The 20390-nt window shown below is 40.2% G+C and overlaps 1 protein-coding gene across 1 annotated transcript; it reads right to left on the bottom strand.

Annotated features, from left to right (window-relative positions):
- Positions 1-12783: 12783 nt before the first annotated feature.
- LOC148870842 (uncharacterized) lies at positions 12784-15443 on the bottom strand. Its single transcript, XM_088972081.1, has one exon. The coding sequence runs from the start codon at positions 14468-14470 to the stop codon at positions 13076-13078; it is 1395 nt and encodes a 464-aa protein (XP_088828207.1). The 5' UTR covers positions 14471-15443; the 3' UTR covers positions 12784-13075.
- Between the last annotated feature and the right edge of the window lie 4947 nt (positions 15444-20390).

The raw sequence follows: 20390 nt of genomic DNA, 5'->3' as shown, positions 1-20390 counted from the left end.
CTTCAGTTTGCCCGGCAGTCCGTGAGTGGTAGCTGGTGGATTTCTTCAGTTTTGTGCCTTGTAGCCTAAAAAACTTCTCCAAAAATTTGCTCATAAATGCTGGGTCTCTATCTGAAACAATGAACTGGGGGTGCCATGGAGCTTGGAAACTTCCTTGATAAAGACCTCGGCACCCATAGAGGCATTGTAGGGGTGTGGAAAACCCACAAAATGGCCATACTTGGTGAATCAATCCACAATGACCAATATGACTAACTTTGTGATTTTGGAAGTCCAAATACGAAGTCCATAGAGAGATCACTCCATACATGGTCCAGAATGGGCAGGGGGTGTAATAATCCAGATGGGAGCTAAGTATCATACTTCTGTTGCTTGCAAATGAAGCAGTTAGCTACAAACTCCTGCACCTTGGCCTTCATCCCCTTCCAGAAAACTGAGAAGCTAGCTTTTTGTAGGTGCATAGAGCTCTAGAGTGGCCCCCTCTGACAGTGTTGTGATATTGCTCCAAAAGTATGGGGATGTGGACCAAGTCATAGTTTTCAAGGCACCAAGGCGAGGCTAGGCAACAGGGGAGTGCCTAGTCACCTAGGTGGGGGCCTAGGCGTCTCCTAGGCGATGGATATTTTTAAGTAAAAACATGTATCCTAGGGTAGTTCCCTAGGTTCCATAATCATATTTCCTTAATAAATATCCATAATTTTCATAAGAAAAGTATAAACCTCATGTTAAAGTATAGAAAATCAACATATTCCAACATATTCATGAGAAGAAAAAGAAGAAAGAAAACAAAATTTGAAAAAATATAGAGGTTGAACCCCTATTTCTGTTACAGGAAAACAAGAAAAATAAAAGGTGGAAGAAGAAGAAGAAGAAAAATTAGTATATAAAAACAAAAATTAGTAAAGAAAAAGAAAAAATGTGTTGATCGGACAACATTTTATGTTCTTTCTTACTTATTGGTTCAGGTTTTGAAGTCTTTGAGGGTTCAATACAGCATTTAGCAATGTTTGTGTTGATTAAACCCTAACAAATAAGAAAATAGCAAAAAGAAATTACTCAATTAGTATATAAACACACAAAATGAATATTTTAGTTTAAAAATGACTATTTATAATTATAACCTCAAAGAATTAAGAATATAAAAGTTTGTTATAACACGCTATAGAAAACTGCTTGGCGATTAGGCGAGGCAAGACTCAAAGGGCACCTTGTCGCCTAGGCGTCGCCTTGACAACTATGGGCCAAGTCATCAGGTATAACTAGCCACCCCTTGTAAAATAAGGTGGTCCCTTGGACCTTGTACCTTGGGGTGAACTCTGGCTATTCTGCCCACTTCTCTCAGATAGCTTGTAATTTTGGACTCTGGGCTGCCTCCTTCTGTAATTCAGCTGTGAAGGAATAAATGGGCTGGGATACGAGGATGGACCTAAGCTCTTCTTGGATAGGGTGTCTAACTGCTCTGTTTTGAGCTCCAACCCAATATTCTATCTTGTAGTCAAACCCAAGTAGTTTTTTTTTATCAATAACCCAAGTAGATAGATACCCATTCTGTGGTTCTATGGATAGAATCTGTTGCTCCATGAGATATCTCAGGCTCTAGTGGTCCGTACGAATGGTGAACTGCCGGTCCATCAAATAAGACCTCCATCTTAGGACTGAAAACTACTGTCATGAGCTCCAATTCATATGCAGATTTTGATGAGGTTCAATCAAATAATACCTTGCTGAAAAAGGCTATGGGCCTCCCTTCTTGCATCAAAACGGCCCATATTCCACCATGAGAAGCATCACTTTCAATCACAAATTCTTTACTGAAATCCAGTAATACCAGTTACCAGAGAAGGGGGGGCAACACAGCCTCTTTTAATCATTCCAAGGCTTCCCGGACCATGGGACTTCAAGCAAAGGAATCTTTATTGAGCAGTTGTGTCAATGGGGTTGCTATCCAACCATAGTCTCGGATAAACCACCTATAGTACCCGGTCAATCCGAGAAACCCCCGCAATTCCTTCACTGTTTTGGGCCTGGGCCAGTTGGCCACACATGAAACCTTCTTTGGATCTACCATGGCCTTGTCGTCCTCCACTATGTGTGGACCCTGGTTTGACCAAAACTGCATTTGCTCCCCTTTGCAAAGAGCTTATTTTGTTTGAGAACTTCAAGAGTAGTTTGTAAATGTTGCATACATATTTACATATATATATGTATATATATTTGCATAAATATATTTAAATATGTATAATTTTAGAGTGTGTTCATTGACCAACCCGAGCCCGACCCGGGCCCAAGCCCAACCCGAGTGCATCAAATTACAGTGCTGGCTGGGCTCGGGTTGGGAAAATCAGGCTTGACCTCAGGCTCAGGACTTAAGCCCAAGTTTTAGGGCCAGGCCTGGGTTGACCATAAACCCAGCCCAACCCGCCCAACTTCCACCCCAATCTCAGATCAAGCTTGGAGAATACCCAAACTTGTTGGAGCTCATCCATCAATTCATCAATCACTGGAATAGGGTAACAATCCTTCATGGTAATATTGTTTAGGGTTGTAGAGAAGATGGGCCGAATGGCCCATAGGCTGTTACTATATATTATCTTTATGTTCTTCTCTGTAATGGGCCTTATTCCGGGCCCATACTCTTCTATGTTCCTTTTTTGTAATTTCTTGTCCAACTAAGGACCTCTCTTGTAATTACTAAAAGATTAACTTCATAAAAGAGTATTAGAGTGTTAGAGGGAGGTTAAGTTCGAACACCTCATCCTCCAACTCTCCTTGCCACAGCTCTCTCTCTCTCCTTCTCTAATCTTCTCTTGTTTGTTTTTCTGGTTTTCTAGCACAGTCCCATACTTCTAGGACTGCTTTTTAACTGGTATCAAAGCGGGTCACTGCTTGGCGTGTCCCTCATGTGGTTCTAGTTCAGCCAACTGCATGAGGAGGTTCTAGGGCTGAATGTTTACAGTCATTCGCCTGGTTCTTGAAGGTCATTGGAGGGTGCCCAAGTTTCTATACACTTGGAGAAGGGTTCGGTGACTAGGAAGAATCAGAGAGCAAGTTTTTTCAGCTTGATTTGAAATCAGAGAAAAGGGATTTCGAAGCTAGCTCAGAGAGCAAAGTGTTCGAAATCAGAGATACTGTAAGTTGTTTTCTCAGTTCTTTGCTGAGTTATTTTTGTTATTTGGGAGGATTGTTAAAGCATTCAAAGCACACCTCCATTCGGCCCACTGTTGCTGGACTGATTCTACTTAGAAATTTCTGGGTTATTCTGGAAGTGTGGTTCGGCTGTTATTAGACTTCCAAACTGCTGAAAACTGATCTAAACTAAGTGGTACAAGCCTCCACTTTAGTTCAGCTACTTCTTGGACCTTTACGGAGTGTTCTTGAAGTGATTTCTACTTGTTAACAGTGGAGTGTTGACTGCTGCATACATAGTGTTTGTAAAAAGGCCTCTTAAGTACTGTGGATTATATTTTTTGTTCTCTTTGGGAAAATATTGTTGGGAACCAAGAATACATAGTGTTTGGAGGTCGGTTGATTGTTCCTTGAAGGCTGAATCAGGCTTTCTTCTTCTTGAAAGTGCTGCCACCGAACTTGGTTCTCACGGCTGTTAGGCCTGAACTGAGTTTGTGAGTTGCTGTGTTTGTTGTTGATTCAACTCAATCTGAGTTCTTTAAAATTAGTATACTATTGGTAGCTTGCAGAAACCCTAATTGGAGTTGTTACATAATGGACTTCTCAGAAATTGAGAACAAGAGTACTGCTGAATATGGACATACTTCGGGAACTACAACTGATTCCTTGTTGGCTGTAACTACAGTTAAACTGGATGGAACCAATTATTTGGCCTGGTCACAATCCGTAAAAATTCATATTTGCAGCAGAGGGAAGTGGGGGTATATCTCTGGGAGCAAGAAAGCTCCCCCAGTGGATGATCCCTCTTATGAGAAATGGGTGCAAGAGAATTACACAGTGATTGGGTGGCTTGTGAATTCAATGCAGCCACAGATTAGTCAGCATTATCTCTGGATGAATTCGGCTAAGGAAATCTGGGATAGTGTTGTAGAAACGTACTCCCAGAAACTGAATGTAGCCATAACCTATCAACTAAGGAGTGATGTCAAGAATCTGAGACGGGGGGAGAAATCCCATCCAGCATATTTCTCCACCTTGAAATCTCTGTGGCAAGAAATTGATCTAATAGAGGCAGTGACATGGGATACTCCCAATGATGCAGAGACCTACCGGAAATTAGTTGAAAGGAACAGGATTTTTGAGTTCCTAACTGGGCTAAACCCTGAATATGACATCACAAAACAAAATATTCTGTCCAAGGAAAGTGTCTCACTATCACAAGCATATGCTTTAGTCAGTAGTGAAGAAAGCAGAAGACAGGTACAGGTACAAGGAGTTGGCACTAATGCATTTGCAAATATGGGGGTTAAACCCAAAAGAGTTATAGGGGCTCCTAGTGGAGCTGGAAATAAAGAGGTTGTCTGTGAGTATTGCAAGAAGCCAAAGCACAACAAGGACAAGTACTGGAAATTACATCCCGAACTTGTTCTTGCTCGATTTCAGAAGAAAAATGATGGTAGGAAGACAGGGAGTGGAAATGTAGCCACGGGTACAGATGCTGAAATTGAGTCTGCTTGTGCACAATTGGTAGCCATGAAGGCTGAGTATGAAAAGTTTGGAAAGATGATCAGCCATCTTGAAGGAGTGACCTCATCATCCAACCCTTCAGAAAATTCAATCACCACTGCATTTGCTCACTCAGGTATAAGGGCTTTTGCTAACCATGCAACCACCTCAGGTAATCCTAAGATCCTTTGGATCATAGACTCGGGTGCTTCTAATCACATGACCAATCTTTCCACTTTGTTTGTTTCATATGATTTGCTTCCTGGCCGTGACAAAATCACCTTAGCTGATGGCTCTCTTGCCCCTATTTCTGGCAAGGGAACTGTCAAGGCTACGAACTCCTTAGTCCTATCATCCACCCTTCATGTACCTAGATTGAATACTAATTTGTTATCTGTAAATAGCTTAACCAAATCATTGAATTGTTGTGTAACACTTTTTCCTTCTCATTGTATTTTTCAGGACCTGGAGTCTCGGAAAGTGATTGGGAGTGGCCATGAAGCAATGGAATATACCTGCTTGACACTCCTGGACAATGCATTGATCATCCTAAGAATGTTGCCTTTGGATCTACCTTGTCAGAGTCTGTCAGTCGAATCATGTTGAGTCATTGTCGTTTGGGTCATTTGTTTTTTTCTGCTTTAAATCATCTATTTCCTGAACTGTTTAAGGGAGTCAGTGTGTCTAGTCTTAATTGTGAGTCTTGTCAGTTATCAAAGCATTGTAGAAACAGTTACCCTTTGGGCAATAAAAGATCTTCTTCTCCTTTTAATATTGTGCACTCTGATGTGTGGGGGCCTTACCACTTATCTTCTATGGGGGGCTACAGATATTTCATCCTGTTTATTGATGACTTTTTTAGATTCACTTGGATATACCTAATGAAATCTCGTGAAGAAGTTCCAAGACTTGTGAGGCAATTTCATGAATTTATTTTAACTCAGTTTTATACTAGAACCAATATTTTCATATCTGACAATGCAAAAGAGTATTTTGATAAGAGTTTATCCTTGTATCTCTCTGACATGGGAGTTGTTCATCAAAATTCCTGTGTTAGAACCCCTGAACAGAATGGAGTTGCTGAAAGAAAAAATAGGCATATTGTCGAAGTTGCAATGAGCCTTTTACTTGCCTCACATGTTCCCACAAGATTTTGGGGTGATGCTGTTCTCACCGCTACCTATCTCATAAACCGTATGCCATCTAGGGTTCTAGGGTTTAAATCCCCCTTCAGTCTTCTTCATCCAAACAAGGATCTCTTCCCTATTCCTCTCTGTGTGTTTGGCTGCACCTGTTATGTTCACATTCCAAGTGTCCAGAGACATAAGTTTGAACCAAAACCCCACAAATGCATCTTTCTTGGTTATTCCCCCACACAAAAGGGTTACTGTTGTTTTGATCCAAAGACTGGCACTCGATATGTCTCCATGGATGTTACCTTTGATGAACTTTCTCCTTTTATGAGTCCTCTCAGGAAGGACATTATCGACAGGGAGAGAGTTTGTCACAAGTGTTTGGTCTTCCTCTCCCTGTCCCAGTTGAGTCTCTTGATGGGCCCGTGTCCTCACAAAATGAATCAGGGGGGGACCAGTCACTTCATTCTTCTTGTCCTAGTACTTCTATCTCTTTACCTCCTCGTCCTACCCACAATCCCAAGGTGTATCAAAGGCAAAGGTCCAGGAATGAGCAGGTTGTTTCTCTTGCTGCAGATGAGTCTCATACACTTCCAAACGCAGATGAGACAACAGGTGTTGTTTTAACCTCTTTGGAACCATCCTTCCTGGATCTTGATGTTCCTATCGCTGTTAGGAAAGGAAAACAGAAGTGCATTGCACACTGCATTTCCAAACACCTTTCTTATGGCCTACTTTCTACTTCATACTTTGCCCATCTCTCTTCAGTTGCTTCTAACCCTATTCCTAGATCTATGTCAGAAGCTCTTGAGATTCCAAAATGGAGAGATGTCATGCAATCTGAGATGGATGCCCTACACAAAAATGATACTTGGGAAGTAGTGGATTTGCCTAAAGGGAAGGATCCGGTTGGTTGCAAGTGTGTCTTTACCATTAAATACCGGGCTGATGGGACTATTGAGAAGTATAAGGCCAGACTGGTTGCCAAAGGGTACACATAGACGTATGGGATTGATTACTTGGAAACCTTTGCTCCAATTGCGAAGATGACATCTGTGAGAGTTCTCTTATCTCTGGCAGCTCACTTTGATTGGCCCCTTTATCAGTTGGATGTAAAGAATGCAGTTTTGAATGGTGACTTACATGAGGAAGTCTATGTCTCTCCCTCCAGGAATGTATGGAAATGAGATGCAAGGAAAGGTATGCAAATTGAAGAAATCTCTTTATGGCCTCAAACAGTCTCTTAGAGCATGGTTTGAGAAATTTAGAACAACACTTGTTAAATTTGGCTACACTCAGACACAGTCAGATCATACTCTCTTTGTGAAGAGAAGTGATTCCCTGGCAGTCTATCTCATTGTGTATGTTGATGACATTGTTGTGACTGGTAATGATGCCTCAGGAATTCGTGCTTTGAAGTATTTCCTTCTTACTGAATTTGAGATTAAGGATCTGGGGGAATTGAGATACTTCCTTGGCATAGAAGTTGCTAGATCCAAGAATGGGATTCTTATCTCCCAAGGGAAGTATGTCATTGACTTGCTCTCTGAAACTGGGAAGATGGGTGCTAGACCAGCTGCTACTCCTATTGATATGAGTCACAAACTGTTTGCTTCAGATGAGACATTGTTGGAAGACAAAGGGATTTTTCAGAGACTTCTTGGGAAGCTTCTGTACCTGTGCATGATTCGGCCAGATATTGCATATGTTGTTAGTTATATTAGCCAGTACATGCATGCACCTAGAGATACTCATATGGCAGATGCAGAACGAGTTCTGTGTTATTTGAAAAGTTCTCCGGGAAAAGGGATTCTGTTTACCAAGCATGGACATCTGAAACTCGAAGCCTATACTAATGCTGACTGGGCTGGAAATATGGATGACAGAAGATCCACTTCAGGGTATTGCAGTCTAGTGGCTGGTAATGTTGTTCTTGGAGGAGCAAGAAACAATCAGTTGTGGCCTGATCCTCAGCAGAAGTAGAATACAGGGCCATGGCACATGGAGTCTCTGAACTATTGTGGCTAAGGTCATTGATGGAAGAACTTAGGATTGATTATGACAAGCCAATGATGTTGTACTGTGATAATCAGGCTACCATCAACATTGCCCACAACCCCGTACAACATGATAGAACTAAACATATTGAGGTTGATAAACACTTTATTCGATAAAGAGTCTCTTCAGGTGAAGTGTCTTCCATTCATTACCTCTGAAAGACAATTGGCAGATTTCCTCACCAGAGGACTTCCCAAGGCAAGGCTTCAGCATGACACTGGCAAGCTGAGCATGATTGACATCTATGCTCAGCTTGAGGGGTTGTGTAGAGAAGATGGGTTGAATGGCCCATAGGCTGTTACTATATATTATCTTTATGTTCTTCTCTATAATTGGCCTTATTTTGGGCCCATACTCTTCTATGTTCCTTTTTTGTAATTTCTTGTCCAACTAAAGACCTCTCTTGTAATTACTAAAAGATTAACTTAATAAAAGAGTATTAGAGTGTTAGAGGGAGGTTAAGTTCAAACACCTCATCCTCTAACTCTCCTTGCCGCAGCTCTCTCTCTCTCTCTCTCTCATCTTCTCTTGTTTGTTTTTCTAATTTTCTAGCACAGTCCCATACTTCTAGGACTTTTTCAATTAGGGTAACAATCCTTTTTTACTAATAAAATTAGTAATGAGAATGGGCTATGACTGAGTTGTATGAAACCCTTATCCAAGAGATCCTAGACCAAGTTCTAGATCTCTTGCTTCTGGTAGTGTGGGTAGCGATAGGGTCGAAAATTGGTGGGCTCCCAAGTGCCAAGGGAATTCTGTGATTGTGGGCTCTTTGAGGTGGCAAACAGCTGAGCTCACTGAAAACCACATCATATTGCTTTAAGAGGCTGTTTAATCTCTGCTAAAAGTCATCATGCCCATTCGGCCCAGTTGATTGTGACATAAATGGATCCCCATTACTAGCTCCAAGACACATGAAGGAAGGCAGGTCTGGGTCAGGCCCAATTCAGCTGATCATCGCCAAGTCCACCGGTTTGGGAGATCTGACATCATAGCCTTGTAGGTGGACCATAGTGTTCCCCAAATTGGAAATCCATGGTTAAACAGCTCCAGTCACATATCATGGGGCCTAGGCGTCTTAACCACTGGATCCCCACAACTATGTCTAACCCACTAAACACCAAGGGGTAGGTCTACTTTGAACCTGTAACTTTGCACCTTGAGGGTCAAGTAGGCACAAATACCATCACATGTCAACTGTTCTCCATTAGCCACCCAAACCAAAAATATTGTGGTGGGTAGAACTGTCAGCCCCAATTGTTTAACCAATGTGCACAAAATAAAATCTATGGTGCTGCCACTGTCAACTAATATGGACATGTGGCGGCCTGAAATAAATCCTAAGACCCTCATGGTCGGTAGTGAGAACAGCCCGCTCAAGGCCTATAGTGAAATCTTTGGTTGAACCAGGCTTTGGCCCATTTCGGTACCTCCAGTGTCTAGAATTGGACCTAAATCTTCATTATCCTCATCAGGTCCATTGGTCTCAAGTAGGAAAGTCTGTTGGATCTTGATTTGTAGCCTGGACCAAATTTTCCGTCACAATTGTAGCAGAAACCCTTTTTTCTGTGGGCCTGCATTTCGGCCCATCAGTTTTTTAAGGGGTACTACTGGCCCAGATGGCCTATTAGGGCAGGGATTAGGTTTGCCCAGTATTCCCCTTTGTTCAGCGGTAGGGTTTGGTTATTTATACTAGGGGTTTTAAGTTTTAACGGCCTTCTTCGCTTGGTTCTTCTCTTCAAAAAACTGAGCTAACCCAATGGTGGTAGGATAGTACTCTTGTACCAAACATCCAACCAATGCCTTCTCAGGCCAGTCCTGGGCCCGAGTGGCCAATTTTTCAAACTCCGCCTAGTACTCTTGTGCAACCTTTGTTGCTTCAGTCTGGTTCATACCCAGAAGGTCCAAAGCGGATGCAAAGAGCATTAGTAAATTCAGCCCAGGTCATCCGAGGGTGAGAATGGCAGTACCATTGGTACCATAGGATGGCTTCTCCATCCAAATGGATGACAGCTATCTAAAATCAATCAAGTTCAGGGGTCTCATTATATTCAAAGTATTTCTCAGCTCGATAGGTCCTGGGGGTTGGATCATCTCTGGTGAAAACAGGAAAATCAAGTTTAGTGCCTTTACCAAATCCAGCTCCATTTCTCCTGAAACCGTTGTGGCTTGATTCTCCTTGTTCCACCTTTCTGCTGGAGCTTTGAGTCATCTGATCGAATCGCACCACCACCGTTGACAGGCCTCTTTGATTTCCTTGATCTCTGATGTTACCTTGTGAAACTCGACTTCCATCTGATCTACGTGAATCCATGGTCGTTGCTCTGATACTGGGCAATGACCTCACTCTGAAATCAGATGTTAGGAACTGCCTAACCAGGGTCTTTTCGAGGAACCACCCTCCAAAACAGAAATGGAGAGAGGAAGAAGAAAGGAAGAGAAAACTCAGATATGTTTTTCCATGCCTTTCCCATACATGAAACCTCTTATATAGACATTATTACAAATAAAATCATTTCAGTTAGGCTTAGGGATCTGCACTAACTTCTGTTGTCATGGCTGATGTGGCCTCATGTGAAAAACCAGTTGTCCTTTAGCTCTCTCACGTGAGCTCTCTGCTTCATTGTCCTCTGGGCCTGGCTTAAGGAGTTGGATCAAGTTGGACCAAACACCTCCAAAAGTGTTCTAGCACCGAAGTACCATTGACATTGCAATGTAACCCTTGAGGTTCTCTTTTCCTCAATAATATATTCCATAAGGTCCTCGAGTTAATATTGTCCCACAAAAATGTGCAACAGAATGAAAGGAACATCATAAGAATTGGATTTTGCATCAATTTTACAGAGCGGTAACCAAAGACAAATATATACATCATTTCAAGGGTTTAGTGCATTAACAAAATCCCAAGTAAACTTCCAATCATATCATCATTGCTGGTTTCAGACTTGGCACACACACAAACAGGGTTGAGCTTGCCCACTATCTAATAGTAGTATTTTGCCTTCAAGCAGACATGTAATGACAGGACAGGATTGTAACAAATAAGTCAAAAATAAGGTCAAGACGGCAATAATCCTCCAAATTCTGAACTTGATCCTCACCTGGGTAAATGCTTCAATATAAGTTGCCTCCAAATTTAGTTGCAGGAACAAATAGGAAATGTCCATCATCACCATGACACCCCACGTTCCCTGTATATTTTTGGTTTCTAATCACAAGCAGTCCCCACTCAAGCAACCACCATATATACTGCCTTTGGTAACAAGCCTTTGTTGGAGCACCAAGCACCTACACAAGCTCAGAAGAATCATTCAAGAAAAATTAAATAAATAAGTAGAGCAAAAGCAAATAATTTTTTTGATAAATGAAAAATAAATAAATTTAAGAAAAAAGAGAATTCTCTTTCTCGTGCTTCAAACCTTTCAAGCTTTGGAAGAAAGCAACATGGGGTGACTTGATGAGTCATCATTTGTCCAGGCTCTAAGTCTGGGAACTGTAACTAATAACAGGGTAACAGAAGTACAGGGGTTTCTCACTATTGCGTACAATTCATCAATCATCACATCATCATCTAAGCCTTGTCCCAACTTAATGGTGTCAGCTACATGAATCCTGTTTGCCATTCCATTCTGCTTAGTGCCATATTCATTGTTAAATTTGCATACCCATTATTATGGCTATTATTTCCCTTTTCTGAGGGGAAGGGGGGATAATCCTGTTCACCATTCCATTCTGTTCAGTGCCATATCCATTGTTAAATTTGCATACCATTACTACAGCTATTAATTCCCTTTTCTATGAGGGGGAGGGGGATTTGTTCTAGCAGTTTTAGCTTTAGTAGGATTTCACATAAACAGGCATTCTTTTGCTGAATATCTAATTTATAGGGTTCATTTTCCAAATAGATGTACAAGTTGACCACAGAATATCTTTACCCGTACATCTACTGTAGAGTATCTTATATGGCATTAGCACTTGTAAAGTTGTAAAATATGTAAAATTGTATGTCTTAACATGCCAGTAAACAACAAGTTTATGCAACTCTTAGGTTCTTTGCATGGGTCCCACCATATCTGTAGGGCAAAGAAAACCAAGAGTTGTATAAGGTCATTGTTTACTAGCATTTCACTTCAAAAATACATATGTAAAACTCTGCATACGTTAGAAATTTTAAGTAACTTGGCAAAATAAAAGTATTGAGAAACGGCATTTAGCTTCAAAAGCTAGATATAAAAACATGGCACAAGCATATTAAATGGTATGCCTGTATCCATGTCCATGTCCATGTCCAGAATCTTAGGAAATAGATCAGAGAATCAATCATATTCTAGTTCCCCATATCTGTGTTCATCTTAACATCCATATCTGGCAAAACACAAAATAGATAGTAACCACTTCCAAGGAGGTTCATTGAATCATTTGATAGTTGATCATCCCGAAAATCATAAAGGACCAACATCATTTCAAGAACCCTCAATGACAATCAGCTGTAAATATGTTCAAAAAAAAACCATAAAGATTATTCTTCTTGGTACTGAGTGCTGCTCCTAATAAGGTTTCATTTTTAAAGATCCTCCACATGCTCCCTTTACACCCTTCTGGGTATATACTAACCCATGAAAAGGCAAACTAAAGAGAACTCCCAATAAAACCTACCTAAAGCATCAAAAGGCAAACCAATTGGTTTACTCTTGATAAAAACGTTTCAATGAATTATACAATGGAGAAAATCTGCTTTCCAATACATTTGGCAAACCATGTACATAAACATGGACTTCATAGAATGCAGTATTTTGCACAAAAAATGCAATTATACAACAACCCTTTTAGCCCAGTACACCAAAGGTGCTTTCATCTGTGCAAGAAATGTAAAAGAAAGCAAAGAAACTAAAAACTGGCAATAGAAGATAGAACCAAATTGCTTTGAGCAAAGTAACATATAAGGATCATGAAGATTGGCTTTGAGCAAAGTAAGTCATGACCATTCTCAATTTGTTATGTCACTATCACCAAGAAAACAGGACAGAACATTTATACAAAAAAGCCTTCCGGTGGAAATATACACAACTTCATATACTCACTGATAAGGTACATACAAGGCAGAAGGCTTGGTGAATACACCAAAAAAATTGGCAGAAATCAATCCACACCAACTGCGCTAAACAAGAATACCTAAAGCATCAAAAGGTCACCAATATTTTACAGATGCATTCGGAGCTTCCAAGTGAACTGTCACCCTGTCACAGCCACAATCATCTGAGACCACTAATATAATCCTCCAAGTCTCCCAGGCCAAACGTCCTTCCATCTGAATTGGCAACCTTGCACCTAGCAGCAAAGTATAAAATCAACCAAGCTACCATAAAATAGACTTCTACAATCGATTGGAAAAATGAAGCAAACAATTCCCCAAAAAATCGAGCCACAACCCATCTCAGAACAGACACAAAGAGGATTTCCAAGCATTTTAAGTTAACTGAGTGTGTTAACATTGTAGATATCAAGTAACACCCTTCCTTAATGACTTCCCTCCCACTCCTCCTTGTATCCATAACTGCAACCCAGCAGTCCACTGCGAACACAAAAGCTACAAACACATCCAAGAAAAACCACGTAGACAGGAACCCCGAGATCTCTGTCTCAAATCCACGGATCCAAGGAGAAGAGATGGACAATGGCATCAATTTCAATCTCACAAACAACTTAAAAAACGAGTACTGGTCTTCAATTTCACCGAAGTACCACAGACCGAGGAGTTGCGTCAGCGCATCTCTGACAGCCCATTTCATGAGCACAAATCCAGAAATCCTCCTGATTCCTATCCACGAGCCAGCCCAAATCGTCCTCACAAACGAACGATACTTCCTCAAATGGTCGTTAACCACAGCATAAAAAACGACACCAAGAAGGCAAGAATGTGTTATCAAGAACCCTAGAATCACCCAACCATAAGCTGCCGACAAGAAACTGACCAGAAAAAACAAAGTCGCCGCGTCCCTGCGACCGAATTCCAAACCCTTAGCTAATAGTTTAAAATCCGTAGGCCGATCCCCTTCCTCCCCCTTTTCTCCAACCGCTGCTTCATTCTTCTCACTGCTACCATCGCCATCATCATCATCAGTCAAGGAGAAACCCTCCGCCTTGAACAGAAATCCTGAACCAACAATCTCCGAAAACGTAATCCCATAACCCTTCTCCGAATCCAAAAACCCTAGTTTCCCTTCGCTCCGGAAGAAATGGCTCAGATTCACAACACTACCATTCACAGGATCTGGAAGAGCAAGTCCAAACAAACCCCGATCATCGTCGTCATCGCCGGAGAAGAAATCATCCTCAAGAGTGCCAACGCGGCTCAAATGAAGGAACGGGCGGCGCCGACGGCTCAAGGCGGTCGGAGATCTGAAACTTTCCGGAGATCGTACATTCTGGCCGGAGAGATCAAGGCGTGAAAGTAATGCCTTCAAGGAAGGATCCCGATCGATGAAGGAAGTGACGAGAAGGGTGCCGTTCTCGACAACAGTACGGAAGGAGAAAAGGAGGAGAGAGAGGAAGAGGAATACGTAAAGGCTGGAGAGAAAGGATGCAGAGGACTGCTTGATAATTTGCGCCGTGGTGCGTAGGTAAAGGCGAGGAGCAGTCATGGCCATTGCCGAATCTTCCTTTCTTTTACGCTATCTATTTTTATCTCTCTCTATGTTGATATTCTGCCTGCAACTCCGTTTTCACCGAAAGTCTTCTTCGTTTCAACTTTGTGCGGAGAGGAGAGGAGAGGAGAGGAGAGGAGATGACGAGAAAGTAATGTGGAAAGACATGATTACCCTTTACACTTGGTCAAACTATGTTGTGGCTTTTGTGAAGAGACGAGGGCATATATGGTTCATTAAATGCAAGGCGAAGTGGCGAACCTTCTTTAAATAAAAAAAAAGAGTAAAATAGAGATTCATAAAGGAGAGAAGTGAAAAGTGAAGAATCTCTTCCTCCATTCAATTTCAAGTTCAATCGTTGCAGACTTCTCAACAGCATCGTTGCTAGCGGTTATGATTTTGCTGCCATGGCAGCGACCACATAGCTAGGGCTAATTCTCAAAGGCTCTGCTTAGGGGGAATCCGGCCGCCGGCTTTGCTCCTCAAACCAACCTCACAGCAGTTGTAGCTGCACACCGGCAACACCAACTTCATGGGGAGGTATTCGAAATGCACGGCTGCAACGTGCTGTGAGGTTGGTGCGATGAGTGAGGTTTGCCGGGCATCAGTTCTATACTTCCGATTCATCTTCCATGTTTCAGTTTATAATCACCACCACCACCACCAATATTGGCACAACACAACCTGTAAATATTTATGGTTGAGTCTAACCACAGTGCAGTGCAGTTGAGTGCAACTACAATGCATTTCGAATAATATTCGGTTTTTGATAGCCTCACTTCAGCAGACGGTCGTCTCTAGTACTCCCATTTGCTTCACGGCGACTCAGCTCGTCAGACACACTGGATTCCTTGACTTCGGTTTCAGAAGGGAACGGGATGTGATTGTGAGGTGTGTGAGGCGCCCTGTTTCATGATTAAATATTTGTTAAAAGAATTATTTTAACAATTTCTTAAGATTGTTTGATAACCTACTTTCTAAATCACTTATTATGTTATTAAACACTTATTGGGATGGGAATGTTTCATAATTTGTTTTCTCCACAAGTGTTTATATTGACACAAATGACAATTTTAGCCCTCACTTCACTCATACATATATACAATGCTCCTTGGAATTGTCTCACTAGTGGACCTGCAACTGGTGGGTTTGAGGTTCAAATGAATGGAGGATGAGGTATAATCCTTGCGAGGGTATTTTAGGTATTATACAAATTATTAGGGGTTGGTTCGTCCTATTTTTTTAGAGTACTTAAAAAAATACATCTTCCCCACTTTTTTACCAAACACCCATAAGTACTTAAAAACCACTTAATGTGTGGTCCCATGTCTTAAAATAAGTACTTCTTTTTAAGTGTTTTCAAACACTACCTACTTTCAAAATGGTTTCTCCTTTGTTTGGACATGGACAAATCGGACCCTAAAACAAAGGGTACACGGTGTTTTATTGGGAATGGCTGGTGCGCTATAACCAACTCCATCCCTTCACTTCACTAACCCTCGTGGGTTTCATTTCATGGGTGGGTTTTGATTGGTCAAAACTCTTTTCATATCATTTTTTTTATCATAGATTTTCCCATTAAATAAACGGTAAATTTCTTAAACTACTCTTATGGTTTAGCTAATTGATTAAGTATACCCTTACAGTTTGAAATTTGACGGACATTATCCCAATTGTTTCTAACAAGAAGTTTGGAATATGATCAGGCCATGTTGGGCGAGATAGGAATGGGCCATGTTAGGCAAGATTGGAATCCGATTCCCACTCCTAGTGGAATGGCACCCCCCCCCCTACACACACACAATTGCTGAAATGGCCATGCCATTTCCCCCTCCCTTGGGAATGAAAATATATTCCATCCAATTTTGATTACAATTTCAATTCCAACCTGAACCAAACAAGAGGTGAATACTATGTAGATCGTTTCGATTATGATTTCAATGGGTTTTGATTCCAATTTTGATTGCAATTCCAACTGCAAAGCAAATTAAAAGACCACAAAACTTGATTTAATCTCTCTAAGTAAATAACAAATCTATCTATCAAAAATATCAAATAAAATAGTAACCTGCATTTACAACATAAAAAATGGGTGTTAAACAAAATTTGTTAAAATACATGAATAAAATGAATCATAATATACCAGCCTTGTACTTAATGCAAGGGTCATTTTTTGGTATATAATAGAAAGAGGAATGTGCGGAGGCCAACGCTCTTTGACCACAAACCTCACATGGACTGTCGAAGTCTATCCTTTATACACAACAAATATTAAAGACCCTCTTATGTCTTAATTCCCTATTAAAATCTATTGTTGCTATTTTCTAATAAAATTGTTCTTAATTTTCTCCCTCTTTTCAATAATCAATGTTTGTAACATCTTCCCTTGCCACACTAAATCCCTTATTTCCTATTAAGGGGGTGTTCTATTTTTTTGGATTTTGAGAGAGGGGAAAGTTGGTCAATGGGATCCCATTGACCGAGAATCTCATGTTATTTTTTCAAAATTATGTGGGGGCCAGGGAAAGTTTATTTTCCTAGGTGCCACTTAGCCGAATAAGTGATACCCATCTCCTAGGTGGGTAAATAACTTCCCACCTAGGGGGAAAGTTACCAACACTTGAATGGAACAAAAATGCCCCTTTTAATAATTGATTTTTATGGCTAAAGTAGTCATTGTTTTATTTACATGATAAATAAAAGAACATGGGTAAATGCACTTACCCAAGTAATTGCATCTACCCGGGTAAGTAACTTACCAAAAAACGAACAGGGCCTAAATATCTTTGATATTTTTTTGACATTATCTATAAAGCATGGGTACAAATTAGATGGGTTGGATGGGGTTAAGTGCCAACCATAGGCCAACAAGGACATTGGCTTGGAATATGATATCAAAACCAAAATTTGCCAATCCAAACTCATCCTCTCTTTTTTGTTTTTTTTTTTTTTTTTTTTTTGTTTAACCCCATTCATTTGCATGGGTTTGCTTGCTAGTAATATGAAAGAGATGGAGTGTAAGTAATTGGTGATAAGGTGTTTACAAAAAAATAAAAGACAATAAAGAGAGAGAGAATGGATTAGTTGAATTTGATGGTTTTTTTCCCGTATGCAATACATGAAAGTGGTGAAATATAAATTTATGACAATAACTAATTTATAGTGCATTATGAATGACTCAAATGACCATGCTTAATGAGTCAAGATTGATAAGTAATAAAATTAGATTATGGAAACTTAAATGGATATCAACTTCCTTTAACAGCTAAACTCGATTAATACTAATATAAAAGGTAATGTTCAATTTTTTTTTCTACTTTCTACTTTTTTTCACACGTTTATAGTGAGTGAAGCAAAGAGAATGTATTGAATAATATAGTTAGAAACTCTTCACCTCACACTCATTATTGTTTCTCATACTAGTGTAAGAGCATGTGTGCAAATTTAAACGATTGATATGGGCATTACTACCTAAATGCTTAAATGAGACGTTTATATTCTATGTGATACCACCTAGTGTAGATATGTAGATATAATGGCTTTAGATATGTAGATATAATGCTTAAATGCTCATCTTGTTATTACACATAGATTAACATTTATAAGTAGATATAATGGCTTTAGATGTATAGAACCAATAAAATAACCTTTATTTATTTTTTATTTTTTGAAAAGACATAGAAACGTACTAGACACAACAACAGGGAGTAGTACTTCCCCAAAAGTTAGCAGAACAAATAAGAAGAAGAGAAAAGGGAAGAAATGAGATTCTAAAATCTAGAGAAGAAGAAGGAGATGATGATGAAGAATAAGAAAGAGCCTCCCGAGCCAACCAATCATCCGCCTAGTTTGCTTTTCTAAAAACATGTTGATAATGAAGATCTCCTTCGAACAAATCTCTCTTCCACAAGCAGCTTGAGATAGTACCTTTCAGCTTCTAAGGAATATCCACCTTTCTTTTGAGGTAGGAGATGACAAGAGACGAATCTCCCTATATGATGATAGGAAACTCCTAGTAGTTTGTAGCTTGGATGTGGGCTTCCCATGCAGCCCATGCTTCAACTTGGTTGATAGAATAGGTACCAAGTTTATATGCTTTGACCGCTAGTACCTTATCAAGATGGTCCCGAACTATAAAGGCCACTAAACATTTTCTATCACTATTGCAAAAAGGCATCAAAATTTATTTTAATACAACCATAATTTGGAGCATTCCAATTAATTTGTTTCCAAAACTTGTGAGATGTGGTAGAGGTACTAAATTTATTCCCATCAAAAGTTTCCATAAACATATTAAGAGCTCTATCTAACACTATTGGAATGGGAGTAGTACCATCATTAAAGGTTTTGGAGTTCCTATTTTTCCATACCACCCATAGAACAAAAGCTACTATTTCTTTTTACAAATAGAGTTTTGCTTTCTTTTTTAATGCACATTATTGTCCACCAATCAATTATATTTTCATTTTCATTTGGGCCCTCTAAGGGTGTGTTTAAAGTAAGCCAAATTTGCTTTGTGTGATCACAAATTTTAAAAATATGTTAAGTATCTTCTCCTTAAACCCAAAAAAAAATTGCAGAGATATCAATATTGAATCATCTTTTCCTCAAATGACTTTTAGTAGGTAGTATATTATTAAATATAAATAATAGAAATAATTTAATCATTGGAGGCATTTCAAGTTCTAAATGCTACTCAACCAATTAAAGTTGCTAAGTGGGTTTGAAATAAAAGAACATTTAAGTAAATAAGTTGTTTTTATAGAAAAAGTCCCCTTAGAATTACACCCCCAAACTCTTTTATCCTTCATGTAGCTAGGGGCAATATGAATAGTCTTAATGTCTTGCCAAACATTTTCAGATACCTCATTTTTAATTTTGTCCTCCTTCTAACAATCCCTCTCAAAATCAATTATTTTTGCTAGTTTAATATTAATATTTGTGATATTTTCATGGTTCAAAGTTTCAACTAGAGGTTTTTCATATACCCAATTACCGAGCCATAAATTTATAGAACTTTCATCACCCATTTGCCAACGAGATCCCATATTAATGAGATCTCTAGCAAGGAAGATGTCTCTCCAGGCCCAATACATTATGATGAAGGGTGATTTGGCCTGACCTAGCAATAGGGGGACACGTGGACACGACCTAACTAATAGATGACAGCTCAGCTCGACATACCAAGACCGCAACAAATAGAATTCGGATAATCAAACCACCTCAGCATGGGTCACCATGGTACAAGGTCACTTCGGGACCACCTCGGTCCCAAGGCACTTTGGGGTTCACTCTAGTTCGGGACTGAAGAGCATCAGTTTGGGGATACCAACTCAGACCACTACTTGATGACCCCAAAAACCTCGCCATCAGACTCCAAACCTTACGAGATCATGCCTCGTAACTGTAAGCCTTATCTTCCTCCCCGCCTGGTTTGGTGGAATAGATAAGCCTTATCAGTTGACAATGTTATCCCACAATTAACGCGGAAACGGATCTCGTCATAACGAGGATCCCATAACTGCTACGCGAAACCCGCGAGGACTTCACTATTTAAAGGCTCCAATCCCGAGGGCACAAGGCACGCGTGATTTCTCTACTCTCCAACTCTCTATATTCTCAAGCTATTTTAGCTCGCAACAAATATACTAACTTAAGCATCGGAGCGACCTCGTCGAGCTAGCCACCTCGGGTTCTCTAATCGTCTCCTTGTAAATCAACCCCGTCCGTCGTCTGACTGGAAGCCAGGTCACCTACAATAGGGAGCAGTTAGATCATGCTACATCATTTGGCGTCGTCTGTGGGAAACATTACAGGAAAGCCTTTTCCACCAACAACAACAGCAATGGCATCTTCCAGCAACTCCGGACAAAACAATGAGGCGAACGTCTCTAGGGGCAGTCTCAAATCTCGTCTGTTTGCA

Source organism: Nelumbo lutea, chromosome 2 (genome assembly GCF_056320005.1).
Source record: "Nelumbo lutea isolate HS-2025 chromosome 2, American lotus-T2T, whole genome shotgun sequence".
NCBI lineage: Eukaryota > Viridiplantae > Streptophyta > Magnoliopsida > Proteales > Nelumbonaceae > Nelumbo > Nelumbo lutea.
This window is presented reverse-complemented; position numbering and strand designations above follow the sequence as displayed.